General features: G+C 35.7%; 1 protein-coding gene across 2 annotated transcripts; it reads left to right on the forward strand.

Annotated features, from left to right (window-relative positions):
• Nucleotides 1-520: 520 nt before the first annotated feature.
• Nucleotides 521-16,949, forward strand: LOC134543345 (transmembrane protein 241-like). 2 transcript variants are annotated; one of them, XM_063388317.1, is made up of 5 exons: nt 521-799; nt 3,341-3,547; nt 4,482-4,637; nt 6,362-6,432; nt 9,503-16,949. In XM_063388317.1, exons 1-5 carry the CDS (start codon nt 680-682, stop codon nt 9,846-9,848), a joined length of 900 nt encoding a protein of 299 aa, XP_063244387.1. In that variant the 5' UTR covers nt 521-679; the 3' UTR covers nt 9,849-16,949. The 2 variants fall into 2 exon arrangements, with proteins under 2 accessions (XP_063244387.1, XP_063244386.1); XM_063388316.1 differs by having other exon boundaries at nt 523-799; nt 6,305-6,432.
• The last annotated feature ends 351 nt before the right edge of the window (nt 16,950-17,300 follow it).

The raw sequence follows: 17,300 nt of genomic DNA on the forward strand, positions 1-17,300 counted from the left end.
TCCAAATTTTGTAATTACGTAAAGGTTTATTTTGTTCTTTTCGCAGATCTTGTATATGTGGAAATCAGGGGCCCAATTTTTGACGCTGTAGGAATAATTCCGCTAGTGGAATGACTTGATTCCGACAGAGATTTGCTCAACCTTATTCTTAAACACTCGCACACGGGATTATATATCGGATTGACGTCACGAACTGTCGGAACTATTCCACTACCTCCTTTGCTGGCGGAATCACAATTCCAATAGAGATTTCATAGTTTTTTTGTTACAAATAATATATATATTTTAATTGTATATGATATTATAATAACTGACATATAATTTAATAATATTATATTAAATATATTACATAGATATGTATAAATTAACAAGGTAAACAAGATAAATTTACTATTTTCGTGTCCTCAATCTGCACATGGTCAGGTTAAAACCTCTACGCATTTTCGCATAATTAAGTTCTTAAATAATATTTTTTTTAGGAGTTTTTTCGTATCTACCGATAAAATAACACGAATGGCCCATAACTACAAGTAGTGTGCAATGTTCAAAAATTATCTTTGGCTATATTCACTCTACAAGTGTTCACTACTATGGTTGTGGTTGAAGTTTAGCTGCATTTTTTGGTTATGTTTATGTTAGTAAAAAAACCTTATTTTGTTAATAAATTAATAAAAAAACAATGAAGGGTAGCGAACGGTCTAAGTTTTGGCCTCTGTTGAACATAGCTATACTGTATAATTATCGATTTGATATATCTGTGTATACTTTCCTCTTTGTTTCCACAATTTTCGTTAACAAGGTATTGCAAATTTGAATATTAATAAGTAAGCTTAAACTAGACTCTGTCGGTTAATAATGTCTTAGCATTATCTTGCATTTTTATATGGTAATTGTTCCGTATCACGTATCCAAGTTTATCCCTTGATCTCGATGGAATGATCCTGAATCATTGATCCTATGGTACATGATGCTGTTTTAATTTAGTGTGTACATTTAGCGAATAAAATTTTTCTCTTACATAAGCACTTTACACTGTTATTTTAAAGGGCCTGGCGTTTGTGTAGTTGTGTCTGTCTGATGTGTCGGAGCTGATGGTGCAGGTGTGGATATAGCAGAGTGTATCGTCTGGCCAGAGCTGGCGAACTTGAACTTCCGAGGTCAGACAGCACCATCTTTATCTGGCGTCATGAACAGTATTTACCAATGAGAATCATGACAAATACAAACCAGCCATATAATAGGACAAGAATAATTATTTTCAGACACACATTTTAATTGTATATTTTTATCATTTCATCTTGGACATTGTTTTGTTGCAGTTGTTGTCTGTCAAGTTGCTTGAACAGAAAAAGAAGTACCAGAGAAAATGTAAATAAAAATTATAAACCTTTGTAGGCTTTAAACTAAAAGGCTTAATCCAAATATATAATTAACTCTAGTTAAAGTTTGAAATAAAGCATTGTAATTCCATTAAGATATGTTTCCATTAATCTATGTTTATATGTTTTTTATAAAGCTCTTGAGTAAAGACTAAATAAATATATCTAGCAATCTACGATGTTGCCCTGTATGTAGTACTGTGTGAACCAGATGCATGAGACAAGTCAGTGTGGCACGCTGCTACAGATATTTAATCAGCATGGTCAGATAACAAGTCAGGCAGGTCAGACGGATGCGGCTGCACAAATGTGTAAGGGCCTTCAGTTGCTGGCAAAGATGTTGATCATATCGGTGTCATATTTGGTCAGTTGGCAGGTATTCTCATGGTCTAGTCCTCCATCTTTCTATGTCTTGTTACAATTCATCTGCCTTAACTGTTAATTATCTAGGTGAGGGGTGAAAAAAAAATCTGAAAATTGATATTTTTTTTTACTTAACATATTTTCCTGTAAAAGACCATTGTGATATTTAAAGTAGTTTAGCCATTGTTAGAACTGTTTTGATGATTATGTTAGTTACATTAAAAATACTATAAATTGTGGCAAATTGTTTATTAGTTTATGTCAGCTACAGTAATTGTATTTTCATTATATGTATTAAATATGTTTTATTAATGAAGCTCACCTTATCCAACAAACCTTACTTTTTTCCAAGAATCAGAAACATGTGGAAAAATCTTACATCTGAAAAATATATTAATGAAATCAATCACAAATACTGCTAATAAAATAAAAAGATTAAATACGTCACCTTTGCAACAGCTTACATAATTGATATTTTGAAAGATATGAGAACATTTTGTTGCAAGTATTCGAAATGGTAAAATACTATCCTACCGGAAGAAAATTCTTTCTCAGGTGATGAGATAATACAATTAAAATTTGCCACTTTACATATTGATTAAAAAAAATCAGGAAGTAAAGATATGTATAAGATTTTTATTTGCTTTTTAGCTTTTCTTCAGATGTGCCCCATTTCTAGATACGGTAATAACCCTTTAGCTAGCTTTGTCTCTTCAAACTAGACATCTGTGTTGTAGCGTCACCATGTCACTTTTTGAATTCATGTGGAGGGAACAAATGCATTCTGAAATGTCTCATTGGGCCAAGGGGACTCACTCCCCACATACCTTTGCCGATCAATAGATGGTTTTTGATGCTGAAGTGTTTATTTTAATTTTTTCTTGGTAGTCCCAGTGGATTTATACTCACCGTAAAAAATATTTAACATGGCTGAACATTTATGCACGTACAAAAATGTGCTTATTATCTATATATAAAATTGGATGTTGGAATGTACGTATGTATGTTGTCCATAAACTCTGACACAGTTTGACTGATCGCCATGATAGTTGGCATATTTAAATGTTTTTTTTCATGGAGAAGGTTTTTATACTATCGTATCCATGCTTCTAAACCATTCAGCTGATCGCCATGGGTAAACAAAAAATCATGTCATAGACAACAGAAATTGTCTGTCATTTCTCCACATCCACCACATTGTCATATAGCGCTATCACCCTGAGTTCAGTCCGGGCAACTCCGTGTACTGCAGCTATGAATAACTATTATTCTTTTATTTGTAGGAAAATTACATTTGTATTACACACAACCTATCTTTGGATGTCTTATGTGTCAATTATTTATACAATATCTAATTTTGCTATTACTCAAAGAACATGTAGCAACAAATAATAACGAATACCGATTGTCACTGTGATTTGTAATGGGTGAGTAAGTTTAATAATTTCAAATACTGATTATGATTTTGATTATTAATTGGTAAGCAATAATGAAATTTTTTTTTTCTTTTTAACTGCACATACTTGTGTTTTGTACTAATTGTAATTACTAATATTTGTGGTTAAGGAATTTTAATTTGCGTGGCTTGCTTGTTTCAGTATGTTTTGTCAGTGCTGAAGTTCACGTACCCGACAGTGTTTCAAGGCTGGCAGACATTTGTGGCGGTCGTGGTTCTGAAAATACTCTCGCTCAGGAACAAGCTGGACGTAACAGCGTTTGACAGAAATGCAGCAATTAGCATCATCCCTCACTGTTTTTATTTTGTTGGGGCAATCGTCGCAGGATCTAAAGCTCTAGCGTTGCTGGTAAGAAAAAGGACACTTTGTATAAGAAAATAATTTTTATTTTATTGTACAAAAAAAGATAGAGTTTATGTGTGGTTTATAATTAATAGATTTTTGGTCTAGTTACCTATGTTTTAATATTTTCCAAGTTAACGTTATTATAATAGTATACCAAAATTAATAGTAATAACTACAGTAAATTGTTTAACATAAATTTTTATCTTAAAATTAACAACCACATTGATACTTCTTCAGTCGAGGAACATGGAGATGTTGGGAAAATTTAGTAAGTAATCAGAAAACAACAATAAAGTATTTTACATATTTAAATAATTTTTGTTACAATTAATTTCAAAATAGTTCAGTGTCTTAAATCAAAAAGAAGTTAAACTTCTAATGCACGTACATAAGTTTACACACACTTTTTTTTTTCCCCTTTTCATTGTGTCCATTCATTTTGGTATAAACTTGATGATAGTCATTGCATGGACATCGCAAGGATATATTTTATGGGGGGGATTTCAATTGATTTAGTTGTTGAGGAATATCCATCCCCTGGAAACAAAGCCTCCCCCGGGAAAATATGGGGTTTGAAGGTGCAAAAAGGTGGTTTTTAGGAATTTTTCTTTCCTTAATATTCTAATTATAGTTGGTTGCAATATATAATTTATTATTTATAAAAAATATTTTCAGAGAACAAATTTGTAAAAACACAGTTAACATATCTTCTGGTGCTATATCCACACAAAATCATTAATTTAAACATCCGGAGAAACTACGAAACTACGAAACTAAATATATTATTGGAGGGGCAGAAATTGAAGACTTTTATTATTGCGGGGGGGGGGGGGGGACGTGTCCCCCCCGTCCCCCCCGGTTGCGACGCCGATGGTCATTGAACGTAACACGCCTGCAGATGTGCGGTGAAGGCAAGGAGAGGGTGTGCTGTTGGCAGCCGGTCCCCGTGTTCGTGTGCGTGGGCAACCTGTCGGGAGCGTGCGTGTTCCTCGTGGCGGGCCCCTCCGTCGACCGGGGGCTGGTCACCGTGACGGCCGGCCTCCTGACGCTCGGCACCGCTGTTTCCATCGTCGTCCTCGACGTTAGCCTGCCGGTGAGCCTCGCTTCCCCCCCCGTCCTCCCAGGTTCCTGCGTCGGTCCCGCACGGTAGAGGACATGTTGGGTAGTTTGAGTGGTTATGATGGTTCCTGATACAGTACACTGTGTCTGATTGGGGACGCACCACAACGCCGAAATACCACAACGCCGAACGTACAATAACAGCGAAAACCATGACGCCGAAATGCCAAATTGACCACAACGCAGACAACTAGAAAACTGCTGTGTACCACAACGCCAAGTTACCACAACGTCGAAATACATTAACCCCGAAAAATGTCATTGCAGGACTGCCACAAAGGTTAGGTTAGGTAAGGTTAGCACACAAATTCATTCTGTTGTTTTTCATTTTGCTCCTGTGCCCCCCCCCCCCCCCCCCCCTTCCTGCAGCAATATTTTTCGGCGTTACAGTATTTCGGCGTTGTGGTACACAGCAGTTTTCTAGCTGTCTGCGTTGCGGTCAATTTGGCATTTCGGCGTTATGGTTTTCAGCGTTATTGTACGTTCGGCATTGTGGTAACGACCCTGTCTGATTATGTAAAATTTTGTTGGTGGAACTCATCACCAGAGACAAGATTTTATGGCTATTTTTTTTTGGGCCTATTTTGTTTTTAAAGTGAGATTTTAATGTAAGTCTATTTGTGATACAAAATTAATTTTTACAATAAAATAATTTTTAATATGCATAATTTGAGTGTTTGAAAATTGTGCTAATGGGAGTAATGTAAAAGTGAGTACATACATAAAGTAAATTTAAAAAAAAATATAAATATATTTTTTTTTTTCATTTCCGTTGTGTCCATTCATTTTGGTATAAACTACATGACATTTATTGAATTAAGTACACTAAATGATAAAATTTTTGAGATTTGCTATTTATGTTAAAATGCTGATTAATTTAATGATTTTAGTTGAATTTTGGTGTTACATAGTTTATAAAATTTTCATTTCGGGTTTTATATGGTGTATTGACATGTTTTTTCAGTTTTATTGTAATTCACCTTAAAATCTTGTCACCATCATTGCCAGCTATCAGTCTGTAATTGAAAAAAAAAAAGGAAAACCTATGATTAAATTCATGGAACACTGTATCTAGATGGTAAAACTGTATTTCGTGGTTTTTATTTTTATTAATGTCAGCATGTAGTAAAAAAAAATTTGAAGGGCTACCATTAACCTAAAACCTTTTAAAATGAAAGATACATTGTTTATACTTTAGTGTCAGACCATTCACCACCCACAAAGGCATTTTGGGTCTGGGTCCCAGCAGGGACGAACCCATATTTTTTGCAAGTAGAAAACTTAATGGACATTGCAGTGAGCTGGTGGTTTTTTTTTTTGGGATACTCTTGTTTTCTCGTAAGTGGTATGAATGTGGTCTCTTCTGAAGTATCGAGGGTTGGTCGGATATTGAAGTCCTCCCCACTAATTAATTCCGTCTTTGCTCCCTTTACATCGCTTTTTCCTATCTCAACAAAATGATGGAGCTATAATTCATTTATCCATTCAGTCGTTCATTCAACCATTGATAAACTGGACATTAGAGGGAGAGGGAGAGAGGAAGAAGAAGGTAAAGTTGGTTGAGAAAATGCAATAAACAGTTTTTTTTTCCAGGTAACTTTAGACTTAAGTGCGAAACGACTTGGGAGTATTTGTTCCCAGTTTGCCGACTCGGGCTACTCCTGGTTGTTAGCTCACGTTGCGTTCGTCATGGCACAGGTGTTCCACGCGAGGGACTTCAGCTCACGATACACAGACATGGACAGACTGTACTACAGCAGCATTTTCAGGTATCTATTGTTTTCTGTAATTGGTATGCATGCATGTGTGTATAAGTATAGCACACATGGAGAATTCTGTCATAATGTATGAGTATAGCAGCAAGCAAAAGGTCAAAGAGTTTAGTGGTTACTATTGCTATAAGTTCAGAAACTATCAGCTTGCCTGTTACATACTGTACGTGCAATAGTACAAAATAAAGTTAAAAATATTTTTCCCATTTAGTACATGCATAACACACCTAAAAAATTAGTAAATTTTGCAAGGAAACTTGCACACAATTTTATACAACACCAATATACTTTTTTGACAGATTGTAAGATACAATTTTAGGATGGCTACAACTTTAGCAAAAAAAAAAAATTGTACTGCACTACTATTTAAAAGGATTTAAGACGGAATAATAAAGCAAAGGTTTAGAAATTACAAATAATAATAATAATGAACATAATTTGGGAAGAATATGTAATGTCTGCAAGCTTTGTTCTTAAGTCATAAAAAGATTCTTTTAGAGCACCTACATGGCTTAACGCTGACTTATACATGACTGATATATCAAATTAATATACTACAGAATTTTAGGTCTTAAAAAGGCTTACAGGAAAGTCTGCAATATTATATTTATCTTCTACGGATGACCCACAGTAACCATTTTTATCTTTTAAAATTTATTAAAAAATGAGTTATTTGGAAGATATTTTTACTGACATAGTATTAATCTTTATCTCAATAATATGTTAGTTACCTTAGGCATTTAATTTAGATCAAAATTTACTCTTTAACACCATATAATTTAAATGAATATCTTATAAGTAGGGCCTGGAATTTTTCGCGATCGCGAATTTTGCGAAAATTTGCGCGAATTTCGCATGAAAACGCGAAAAGTAAGTACATTCGCGAAAACCACAACATTTCTATATTACACTGCGAATATATCCCCGAAAAGTACCATTACAGTAGAACCCCGCCGATGCGAGCCCCCTCTGATGCGTCCATTCCGTTTATATGACCGTATTTTGAGAAAACATGAAAAATTTGAGCAGAGAAAGTCAAAAATTTGAGTAAAATCGGCTGAAAAACAAGTCTGTGACACTTTGTTGGGCTCTATGTGTTCACGTTTATCTTGGCGAGAGCTGTACTGTAAGCAACCAGGCATACAAAAGACGTCTAAAAATAGATACCACCCCTCTAGACTGTCCACGCTGCAGTGTGTAGACGAGCTCGGCGCCTCCACTATCGCACGAAAAGCCGTCTCAGCTGTCATGTTATCTTACCCGCCCGGCGGCTTGACGTCATACGTGACGTGACGCGACGCGACGCTTACCTCTCCCCATCCCCTGCTAATTCTTCAAGGCTCATCCCTCCCAGAGCCACAAACCATGTAAAAACAATCTCTCCCCCCCCCCCCCCCTCCTTATCTAACTAACATTTCAACACATTCCCTCCCTTATTTCAACCTTCTGCGTGAGAAACTGTCAGCGTGTTTTTTTTTCTCTTTTTTTTACGCTGCGAAGGGACGTGGAAAAGATAATTGCTTGAGCTGTCAAAATAAAACATCGCTGACGGCAAGGGCAGGAGCGCATCCTGTCGGTCTGTCGCTGTGATTATCTACTCCAAAAACATGTCACAGCATTTCAGGATAGCATTGCTCTTATTTCTTTCGTTTATAGCCGAATGTTTTCTACTTGACCCACACAAGGTTAAAGTATCCTTTAACCCAAGTCTTGTGTTTCAGCATTATTACCTTATTTTTACATAAGCCATATTCGTGTATGGTTTTGATGCTCAAAATTGATCTGGGGTATAGTTCACACTAAGTTTCTTCTCATTTGTGCGCTGGGGTTTGTTCAAGTGGCAACCCCGTGTTCCTCCACTCCATTAAATACGAGCATATCAGTATCAGAAACATGGGTTTTATTGTACTGACAATAGCACAGTGATGTGCAAATTTTGCAACTGTAAAGTTTCATGGGATAGAAAAGATTTCATTGACAAACACCTAAAGTCGGCTAAGCATGTGGCATTAGCAGCCAAAAAAAAAAAAAAGAAAATTTGTAGTTGCAAACATCTATAGCAACGTGTCTGTTTTGTGTAACTGTTTTGGATTTAATTGGCTGTTATTATGCATATTAGCCTATTCCTAGTATACATGGATTGTTTATTAAATATGTAAACTATTATATTCAATAACTGCACAATTTAGTCAACATTTAAAATACCGGTAAAATTTCCATTGCATAACGAAAATACCGACTTTAAACCACCGCTTTTCTAATTTGAAAGTACCCGCTTTTTGCATACTGAAAACACCGAAATTTTCCAGGCCCTACTTATAAGATATCATAGATTTAAAAAAGACTCACAACAAAATAATCATGGTTTACTTAAATATCTACATATTTTGATATTGGATTCATATTTATACAATCAAACACATTAGTTACATTTCCTACTCCTTACCAAAGCCCACACCACTCTGTTTTATTATTTATGACAATAACCTGCACTACAACATAAACCTTCCTTTCAAATTGATAGTGTTAGGATTATGTGGGTAGCTACCCTATGAGTGATAAACTGCACTGTTTGAGACACAAATGGATCCAACTTGCATGGAATTAAATTACGGTACATTTTCTAGGGGGGGGAAGGGGGGACCATTTGTATTTTGAACTCAAGTCACTCCTTTGTGGTTTTTTTATTCACCATTAACAATATTCTTAATGGGTTGCATACAGGCCTGACAAAAAGTAAATATGAAATTGTATGCTAAAAAATTGTTACAAAGTATAATCAAATATTATTCTCAACAAGGCCGTGTTACACTTAATTTATAAAACCGCTGAAATGAGTGAAGTTATTTATTCATAGATGGAAATCATTATAAAAACTTGGTAAGGTAACATTATGTATGCACTTAACATTAAAACTGCATGTTTCATGCTTCGAAACACGTGCGAAGCTTCGCATCTCTTTCAGTGCTTCAAATGAAACAAATAGAAATCCTCTTGCTTGGTTCAAGATTCGTGCAGTCCCAGTTGCGGGCGGTGGAACGAAGTGCGTTGTGGCACGTGGTTGCAGTGTGGTGGTGCTGGCGCCGTCCAGCCTCTACCTGGAGGAGGCGTTCTCGGCGCTCCACTTCCAGCACCGTCGCCAGCTCAGGTTCTACGCGGGCTGTGCGCTGAGCGGGCTGCTGGGAGTGGCGACGCAGCTGTGGGCCGCCAGGGCGCGCTCGGAGCAGTGGTCCGGCCCCGCGCGCGGCCTCGCGCAGGCGGTCGCCTGCTGCTTGTACGTGCCTGTGTTTGGCGCGTCCGACGTGGCGGCCGGCCTGTGGCCGTTCGTCGCCGCCAACCTGGCGGCCGGCGTGTTCGTGCCGACCGGCCTCGCGCAGGACGACAAGGGCACGGCCGTGGGGCTCGACGTCTGAGCGAGGCAGAGATGTAGTGAAGTACAGGGACCTTGCATGGGACGAGAGGGCTCGAGTTTGAGCGGGGCGTCTTCTCGGGAGTCCCAGACAATGTGTTAATATAGTACAGGGAAACACTTGGTTTGTACACTTTCAAGGGACCAGGAAAATCGTGAAATAGAAAACAGGCTGGTGTAGAACGAGGGAAATATATAGGTACTGTATGAGCTTTACTAACTTAAGACTACGGAAAGTTTTTTTGAAAATAAGGTAAATGTGAAATCAGGGGGTGTGTAAAATTGTGTTTCTACTGTAGTTGAAAAATGAGTGGGTTAAGTGTGTATATGTAGTTGTTTTTACAGATTGTGATGACATTCCTTACAAGTATTTTTTAGCAAAGTGTCCAGCATGCAAATTTTGTGCTGATTTAGTGCTGAATTTTTATATTTTTGTATCAGAATGCAAAATAAATTAGAATATTAAGGTTTCACAAGACTGCAGCTGTTAAAAGTAAGAGGTAACTAGTTGCCTTCTTGGGCATGTGACTCGTGGAAACCCTGGGAGTGGAGGGTGATAAAGTCATGAGCATTTCCTAGCACGTGGCTATGAAATTAGGTAATCAGTTTTTTTTTTTTAAAAGAAGTTTTCTTACTGTCATGGATATCACTGTATTTATACAGTATTGAGAATCAAAATGTTCCTTATAAATCGCTTATGAAAAAAACTCCTATTAAAGCTTTTTATTGTCCAAAATTCAAAAAATTCATCTTTAATACTAATAAGAATCTTTTTGGGAGCGTTCACGATGTGTTTTTTTTTTGTGTCTGGTACCACTCCTTATGAGGAAATGAGCATAGAGACACAGCTAGAGACTGTCCGAGGAAGTGACCTCACCCACTTGGCTTGATTGTTGTTCCCTTTGTATCTTAATGATGCTAAACCCCCCCGGTTCTAAGTGGGGCATGCTGTACATGGACTTAGTCGATAATACGAAACTGAGCTCTACGCATGTCGCGCCAGCTCTCCTGCTTAATAAGGTCAAAATGCGTAGAGTAGGTTTCCATAATACTAATTGTTCAAAGTGCATCACGCCGATGCAAATTGGGTATAGCGACACAAATTGCCTGGAGGCATGTGACAGGTTGTTTATTCTAGAGCCACATGGTCGGCCGACCCGAAGCGATGCAGAGGGCAGCTGCTCTCTCTGGCGAGCGGAAGTCATTGGGGGCAAGAATCGCGGTAGTTGGCATCGGAGGGGTGTGTGCTGGTGCTAGTTTTGTCAGTTTCAAATTTAATATGCAACAGGACAAAACTGAAGATACTAATAACACTTAAAATACAATCGATGACAGTATTATATCAAAATGTTGAAAGCCCTCGGTTATTAAAAAATACACAAATTAGTAATTAAATAATAAACATTTAAAATTATAGTAATGTAAATTTTGTTGGAGCCATCAAAAGTAATTAACCAAAAAAAGTCAATGTATTTATTAAAAACACTTTTACAAGCCATAAAACTTTAAAGAAGACATACAAAATAAAGCACAGTAACTAACAATGCCGGCGCACCCACACACTGCCAACCCTTGAGGATGTGCCAGCACATTGTTTGGATTACCACCCACTCACACACACAGTGGTCAACGCACCAGGCCGGAGACATGTCGCATCTGACTCGAGGAAGGGCATGGATGATTTCAATACAAAATAAAAAAATATTCAACTTGTGTAGGCAGGGGTAAAGGCTCTTAAATTCTATTAAACATCTACAAAAAAATCTTTTTATCAACATTTGACTTAAAGTTTTTTTTTTTTTATGTATTGAAGCTCTGTACGTAGCTGGTTGGCCAAGCCTTAAGGGGCCTTCCAGCCAGGAGTGCTAAGTGCGACGCTAGCGCGGTATATTCTCTGAACTGTGCGGAAACCATAACATTAAATGGCGAATAAATGAAGACAAAGATGTAATGCTAAGCCCTTAAGTGATTTCAAGAATCTGTAGTAGGAGTTTTTTTGTTAAAAAAAAAAACTATACTGAAGAACACGTATTCAAGCCATCTTCACTCTTATAAAAATACGGTTTGAAAACAAAATACGGAAATAGAACTACTACATACTCGTCCATCCTAGGCTTATTCTTAAATCCTTTTGACAAACAGATACCACTCAGATAGCATGTGCCATTTTTGAATGGTGTGGTTTTTTTTCTGAAGGTGTGGAAAGGTAGGCAGATCCCTTAAAGTCTGTCCGTATTAACAACACGCTTGAGCTAAGTTTGTTTGATCGTGTTTGTTTGATGGGGTTTTAGGTAATGTGACACAGGCTGATGGCTGTGGGACCTTCAGGATCATAGCAGGCTCCGAACCACGTGGCTACTGACTCAGTGTGAGCCATGCCTGGGTGTTGGTATCGAACACACGACTTTCACCACATTACATAGCATGACATTTTAGTGATGATGACCACCTAGGACCCATTCCATTTGAGTTAAGTAATAACGAGAGACAATAGTTTATGGTTTTATTTTAAGGCTGATTTTGTTTATTAAATAGGAGATTTCGGTGTTTTTTTTTATTAATTCTGTTTAATTCGTAACAATATCACATTATTCAACAAATATGACACTTAATTTTTCACAAAAAAGTGTCATTTTGACTGATACACGATTCACTTTTACAATAAATAATTTGTAATAAGCATCTCTAACTATTCGGAAGGATAAAAAATAAATTGCAAGTATGTATATACAAGTTTGAAAAATGCACCAATCTTGTAATGTAAAAATGAGTTACTAATAAAAGTTGCAAAATTAAAAAAAAATATCCAAACTTTTTATTACGTACATTTTGGTACAAAGTTAATGCTAAATAAACAACATTTGTTGAATTTAATATATAAAAAGGTAATGCTTTTGTTATTTGAGTTAAGTTGTTAAAAATGCTGATTTATTTGATGAATTGAGCTGCATTTCCGAGCTTTATGTTGTATTAACTTGCATTCCGGTGTTATATATGTTATATTGACATGCTTGTTCCTAGTAATTAAATTCCTTGTACCGTCAGTACTCTAAAAATTGCAAGGCTAAGAATAAATTATAACTAAGGGCTGTATATCACCTCCGGACAATAGTTGCTGATAATTTTGTAACTCGATAATGATGAACTCTTCTTATCGATATCAGCAGAGTTAGCTCATTATAAACATTATTAGAAAGTATCCAGTGATAAGTGGATTGTGTTTATTGTTTAAGGTGTAAATTTGTTATGATGGTTCATAACACAGTTCTTTTAATTTTCATGTGTTTAATCTCCGAGAATATTTTCTCAGATATTCACAAGAAATATAACCTTGGAAACACCATCGAAAAACGTAACTCTCTGATCAAAATGTATTATTTAAGTTTTATTATTTAGTAGGGTTGGTGCTTTATATAAGTTTAACTAGCTTGTGCCTAAAATGTTTTTAATATATTGGAGTTGTGAATAATAATAAAATAGTAGCACAGCTATGAACTTGAATAATAAATATACATTTGTTATTATTATTATATAAATATGGTTTTAAAAGATAACCATAGTTTCATACCTTTAAAAACTCTTCCTTAGTGTGAGATTTGAATCAGGACAATTTTTGTTTGAAAAACTGACATGTTTATTTTAAAGGTCTCGAATTTTAGGATTTTTATGGTTATTTTGTTTGTATACTAATTTTCTACATATGTGAGTTCCCAGAAACCTCAGGAACTGATATCATTTTTTAGCAAGCCACTGCCATTACACCAATATTTCATTTAACAGCAGTTCATCCTAAATATAGCAGGAATGGGCCAATCATATAAAAATATTATAATTTTTAATATGCGAGCATACAAGTAAATGTAGGATTCAAAATTCAAGGGAAAAGATTCAAAGAAAAATATTAGAGGGAATAAAGTAAATTAAAAAACCCAACACTGATTTCTGAAGTTTACCAGCTTAATTGTTTTTTTTTTTTTTTTTTTTTTTTTTTTTTTCATAATGGATATTTAGTTTGAGAAACAACCATTTAATGTTAGAATGTTTCAACACTATAGTTAAAATTTTTCATTTATTTTCATTATTTTATTTTTGACTCTTGACACCTACATTAAGATTCAAAGGGTACATTCGAGGTACTACTCAAATTCAAGATGATTATTAGAGAAAATTGGGATTTGACATATCACTAGTTGTAACATAATAAGTTTTGAATTTATTCACTGAATAAATTCACAGATCCTTAATAAATCACATATCAAATATTTAAAATGTTGTTAGTTGTTTACTTGAATGAGAAGAGAAATATTTGCGTATGTAAAACCTCATTAATATTAATATTTCAATTTTGTCCTGTGTTAAATGTTAATAGATGCATGTTATCAGAGAATTACTAATTAAGTGTGAATTTTCAAATGAGTAGTTTATTTTTTGTAGGATATAAAAATACATAACTTCATAACTTGTATCTATGTTATTTTGGTAGAAAAAATAGTTAGTGTAATATTATATAATTTGCAATGTGGTTGCAAAAATTGTTTTATAGGTCTATTTATGTTTTTTTGATCAAATAATGTAAAATTTAAATAATAAATGTTGTGAGTAGGTAGGTATATCATGAAAACACAACTTTTATTTTTAATTTAAATGTAAATATGAGATATCAGGGTACATATCTCTAATTATCAGCCAGAAGTCAAATAGTGGAAACTATTGGCAGTATAGAGTATTCCATATATGTAAACCTTTACCATTTTAGTGATAATTTCTCTTGTTAGGTAAGGTACATGTTAAATTAAACATGTACTCTGTGATTACTATCCCTGCCGTTATTGAGTGATGTGCATGTAGTAATTTGATCGTAGAATTTGCTAAAAAGTTGAACTCACTTCAACAGCATGTTTTTTTGCTGAAAACTCACAGGATTACCAACTCTCTGATTAGAAACAAGGATTTCTAACAGAATTTGGTGTGTGGAATGTTCTAGCCAAGAATCAGTTTTGTCGTTAGTGAGAGAGCTGGCTTCAGTGGCTAGCCTTTGAGCGAGACTGAGGAACATTGATCTGCATCATGTCAAATTTGTGTGGATGACGTTCAAGACAGTTTTCTGACCTTACCATAAACATTGTCTCACCGATGAAGCCAGCAGACAAGCCACTTGTACGACACCTGTCCGAGAGCGGCAGAGAAAGGAGTGTTGAATCAAAAAAGACTTGCGAAAGAAAATGATTTCAATCTCTGGTTACTGCGAGGCCAGACATTGTGTCTATTACGTACAATTCCTAGTTCCACTTCGCTGTTCACATTGACGTCAAAAAACAGGTGATTTTTAGGCTGCTGAAAATACAAAAAATTTTCTCAAAACACAGCTGCGTTCTGAAAAGGTTAGGGTCCAGTACCTGTTGTCTGCTTCCAGAATTGTTAGTGGTGGCAAGTCCAAGTAGAGTCTTGGAGGCTGGCTCCCAACTTATCTGTATAGAAATACTTTTTTTTGGAGGGGGCGGGGGTGGAATGGGAAAGACCTTATATTCTGGACACAATAACTCCCCTTCACGAGCTTCTGAATCTGCCACTATTGTCCGCCCCATTTTCGTCAAAGAATTTGCGGAGCAGCTCGACGAATGTCCAACAAGATGTTGCAACGTGCCGTCCCTTTGATTTGTCAGCGGCTCTCACAACCATTTTCTATTTTCTTTGACGACATGAGACCTTGGTGATAACAGAACTTAAACTTTCTAGGTTTCCGCCTGCAAGGCTACCTGAAGAATCTGGTTGATTGTAATAGACCCCCGCACATCTGCGAAACTCCAAGAGAATGTCACAAAAAAAAATTGTAAATGCCTACGAGGACACATTATGGAAAACATCACAGAATGTGGTATGAGTGGTACAGTTGTTTCTGGATGAATATCTCACAGTTACCATGTTGTTATGGGCAAATGAAATGGTAAAGGTTTATACTCATGGATCACTGTATATGCCCACTGTTATGTTTGTGAGTTGAGATATCTTTAGTTAACCTTTTCTTTGTACAAGCATTTCTGAAATGGTTTAAAGACTACTAATTTTATTTCATTAGAAATGCCATATTGTACAGTGGACGTTGAGAATTTTTTTACCTTTTTTAATTGCTGCCAATTTGTAATGTCTATTTTTTATCTGGCTGATAATCTTGAATCAAACACGACTTTTACTCTGCATGTGAGCATCGAAACAGAACATCCGATCATCAGGGAAGATACGTAAAATCAATGATAATTTTTAAAACTGTTTATTATTTTAAAATCACAGTATCTGTTTTGTTAGTTTATAGTTCACTCAGTACCTACTTAATCATCAATTGTTGTAATGAAGTTAATTGAATGTTTCTTCTGCACTGATATAGGGCAGTAAAGGTATCTGTGATATGTATTCAGTAAATGTATTAAATACTGACCATAAGATTTGTCTCTTGCATATTTTAATGGTTGTAATTACGTATTCAGTAAGTATGTTAAATACTGACTATATAAGGTTTGTTTCTTACATATTTTAATGGTTGTAGTTGTAATCACATGTGGGAAATCATGCAAGTTATAATAAATAATTGTTGGTAGTAAAGGAGTAAGAGATATGCAACTCAGTGCTACGACTCGTAGGCGTCATACAAAAAGCATAGTTGGAAAGCATGGATTGTTTCTAACCCTTATCCATGTACCAGTGTCTCCAGTGTTAGTTATTCAAGAGGAAGAGGCGTTACTTTACATTTCTCTACACAACCCGCATTAGAGAATAGGTATGTTTGCTCAAACAGGGTGAGAGGAATGCTGACAAGGCTGTGAAAGTATCTGTATTGTCTTTTTGAATTTTCCCTTAAATCTCCCCATCATCCTGTAAGCCATACCCCGGAGAACCTGCCTTCCCGTTATTCTTGTAAAGGCATGGTTTTATTTTGCTCAAGGAATAAATCTTATTGCCAAGTTTTGTCTTATCACAGGCTTTTTCACATGTGTTTATTTATGTAGCTTAAAATAAATTAATATTGCTTTAGTTTTGTTGAAAATCTGTTATACCATTTGTCTGTATTTTTTATGGCTCGACTTTATAAAGAGTTGTGTTTCAAAAATCATTTTTCATCTTTCTTTTTAATGTTATCATCTGTGTTTTTGTCTGACAGGTAGGAAATTAAGTTATAATTTAATTGCTCAAATATTGCTTTAACTTTAAGCATTTCTCACTAAGAAGGTTCTATTCTGTCTCATGGTAGACCATTTTACTGAAACACTTTTGGATGAAATTCTGACGGTCAGTCTTAAAGAAGTAAATAATTAGGTACCAGTTGGGTAAATGGTATGTATACTGGATGAAGCTAGGCAAAAAATGATGAACTAAGGCATTTTTTTTCTCATTTGTATTTCCAGAAATGTAACTAGCAGGGTTTTGACTTCATCTTTGTTCAAGAACACCTTAATTGCACAAA

The sequence above is a fragment of the Bacillus rossius genome (assembly GCF_032445375.1).
Source record: "Bacillus rossius redtenbacheri isolate Brsri chromosome 9 unlocalized genomic scaffold, Brsri_v3 Brsri_v3_scf9_2, whole genome shotgun sequence".
Taxonomy (NCBI): domain Eukaryota; kingdom Metazoa; phylum Arthropoda; class Insecta; order Phasmatodea; family Bacillidae; genus Bacillus; species Bacillus rossius.

Bases quoted from the DNA above. Each gene is read 5' to 3' on its own strand.
- LOC134543345 (XM_063388316.1), top strand. From the start codon at position 680: ATGAAGGGTAGCGAACGGTCTAAGTTTTGGCCTCTGTTGAACATAGCT. The intron at 800-3,340 runs GTATTGCAAATT...TGCTTGTTTCAG, and splicing joins CCACAATTTTCGTTAACAAG to TATGTTTTGTCAGTGCTGAA. The intron at 6,433-9,502 runs GTATCTATTGTT...ACGTGGTTGCAG, and splicing joins TACTACAGCAGCATTTTCAG to TGTGGTGGTGCTGGCGCCGT.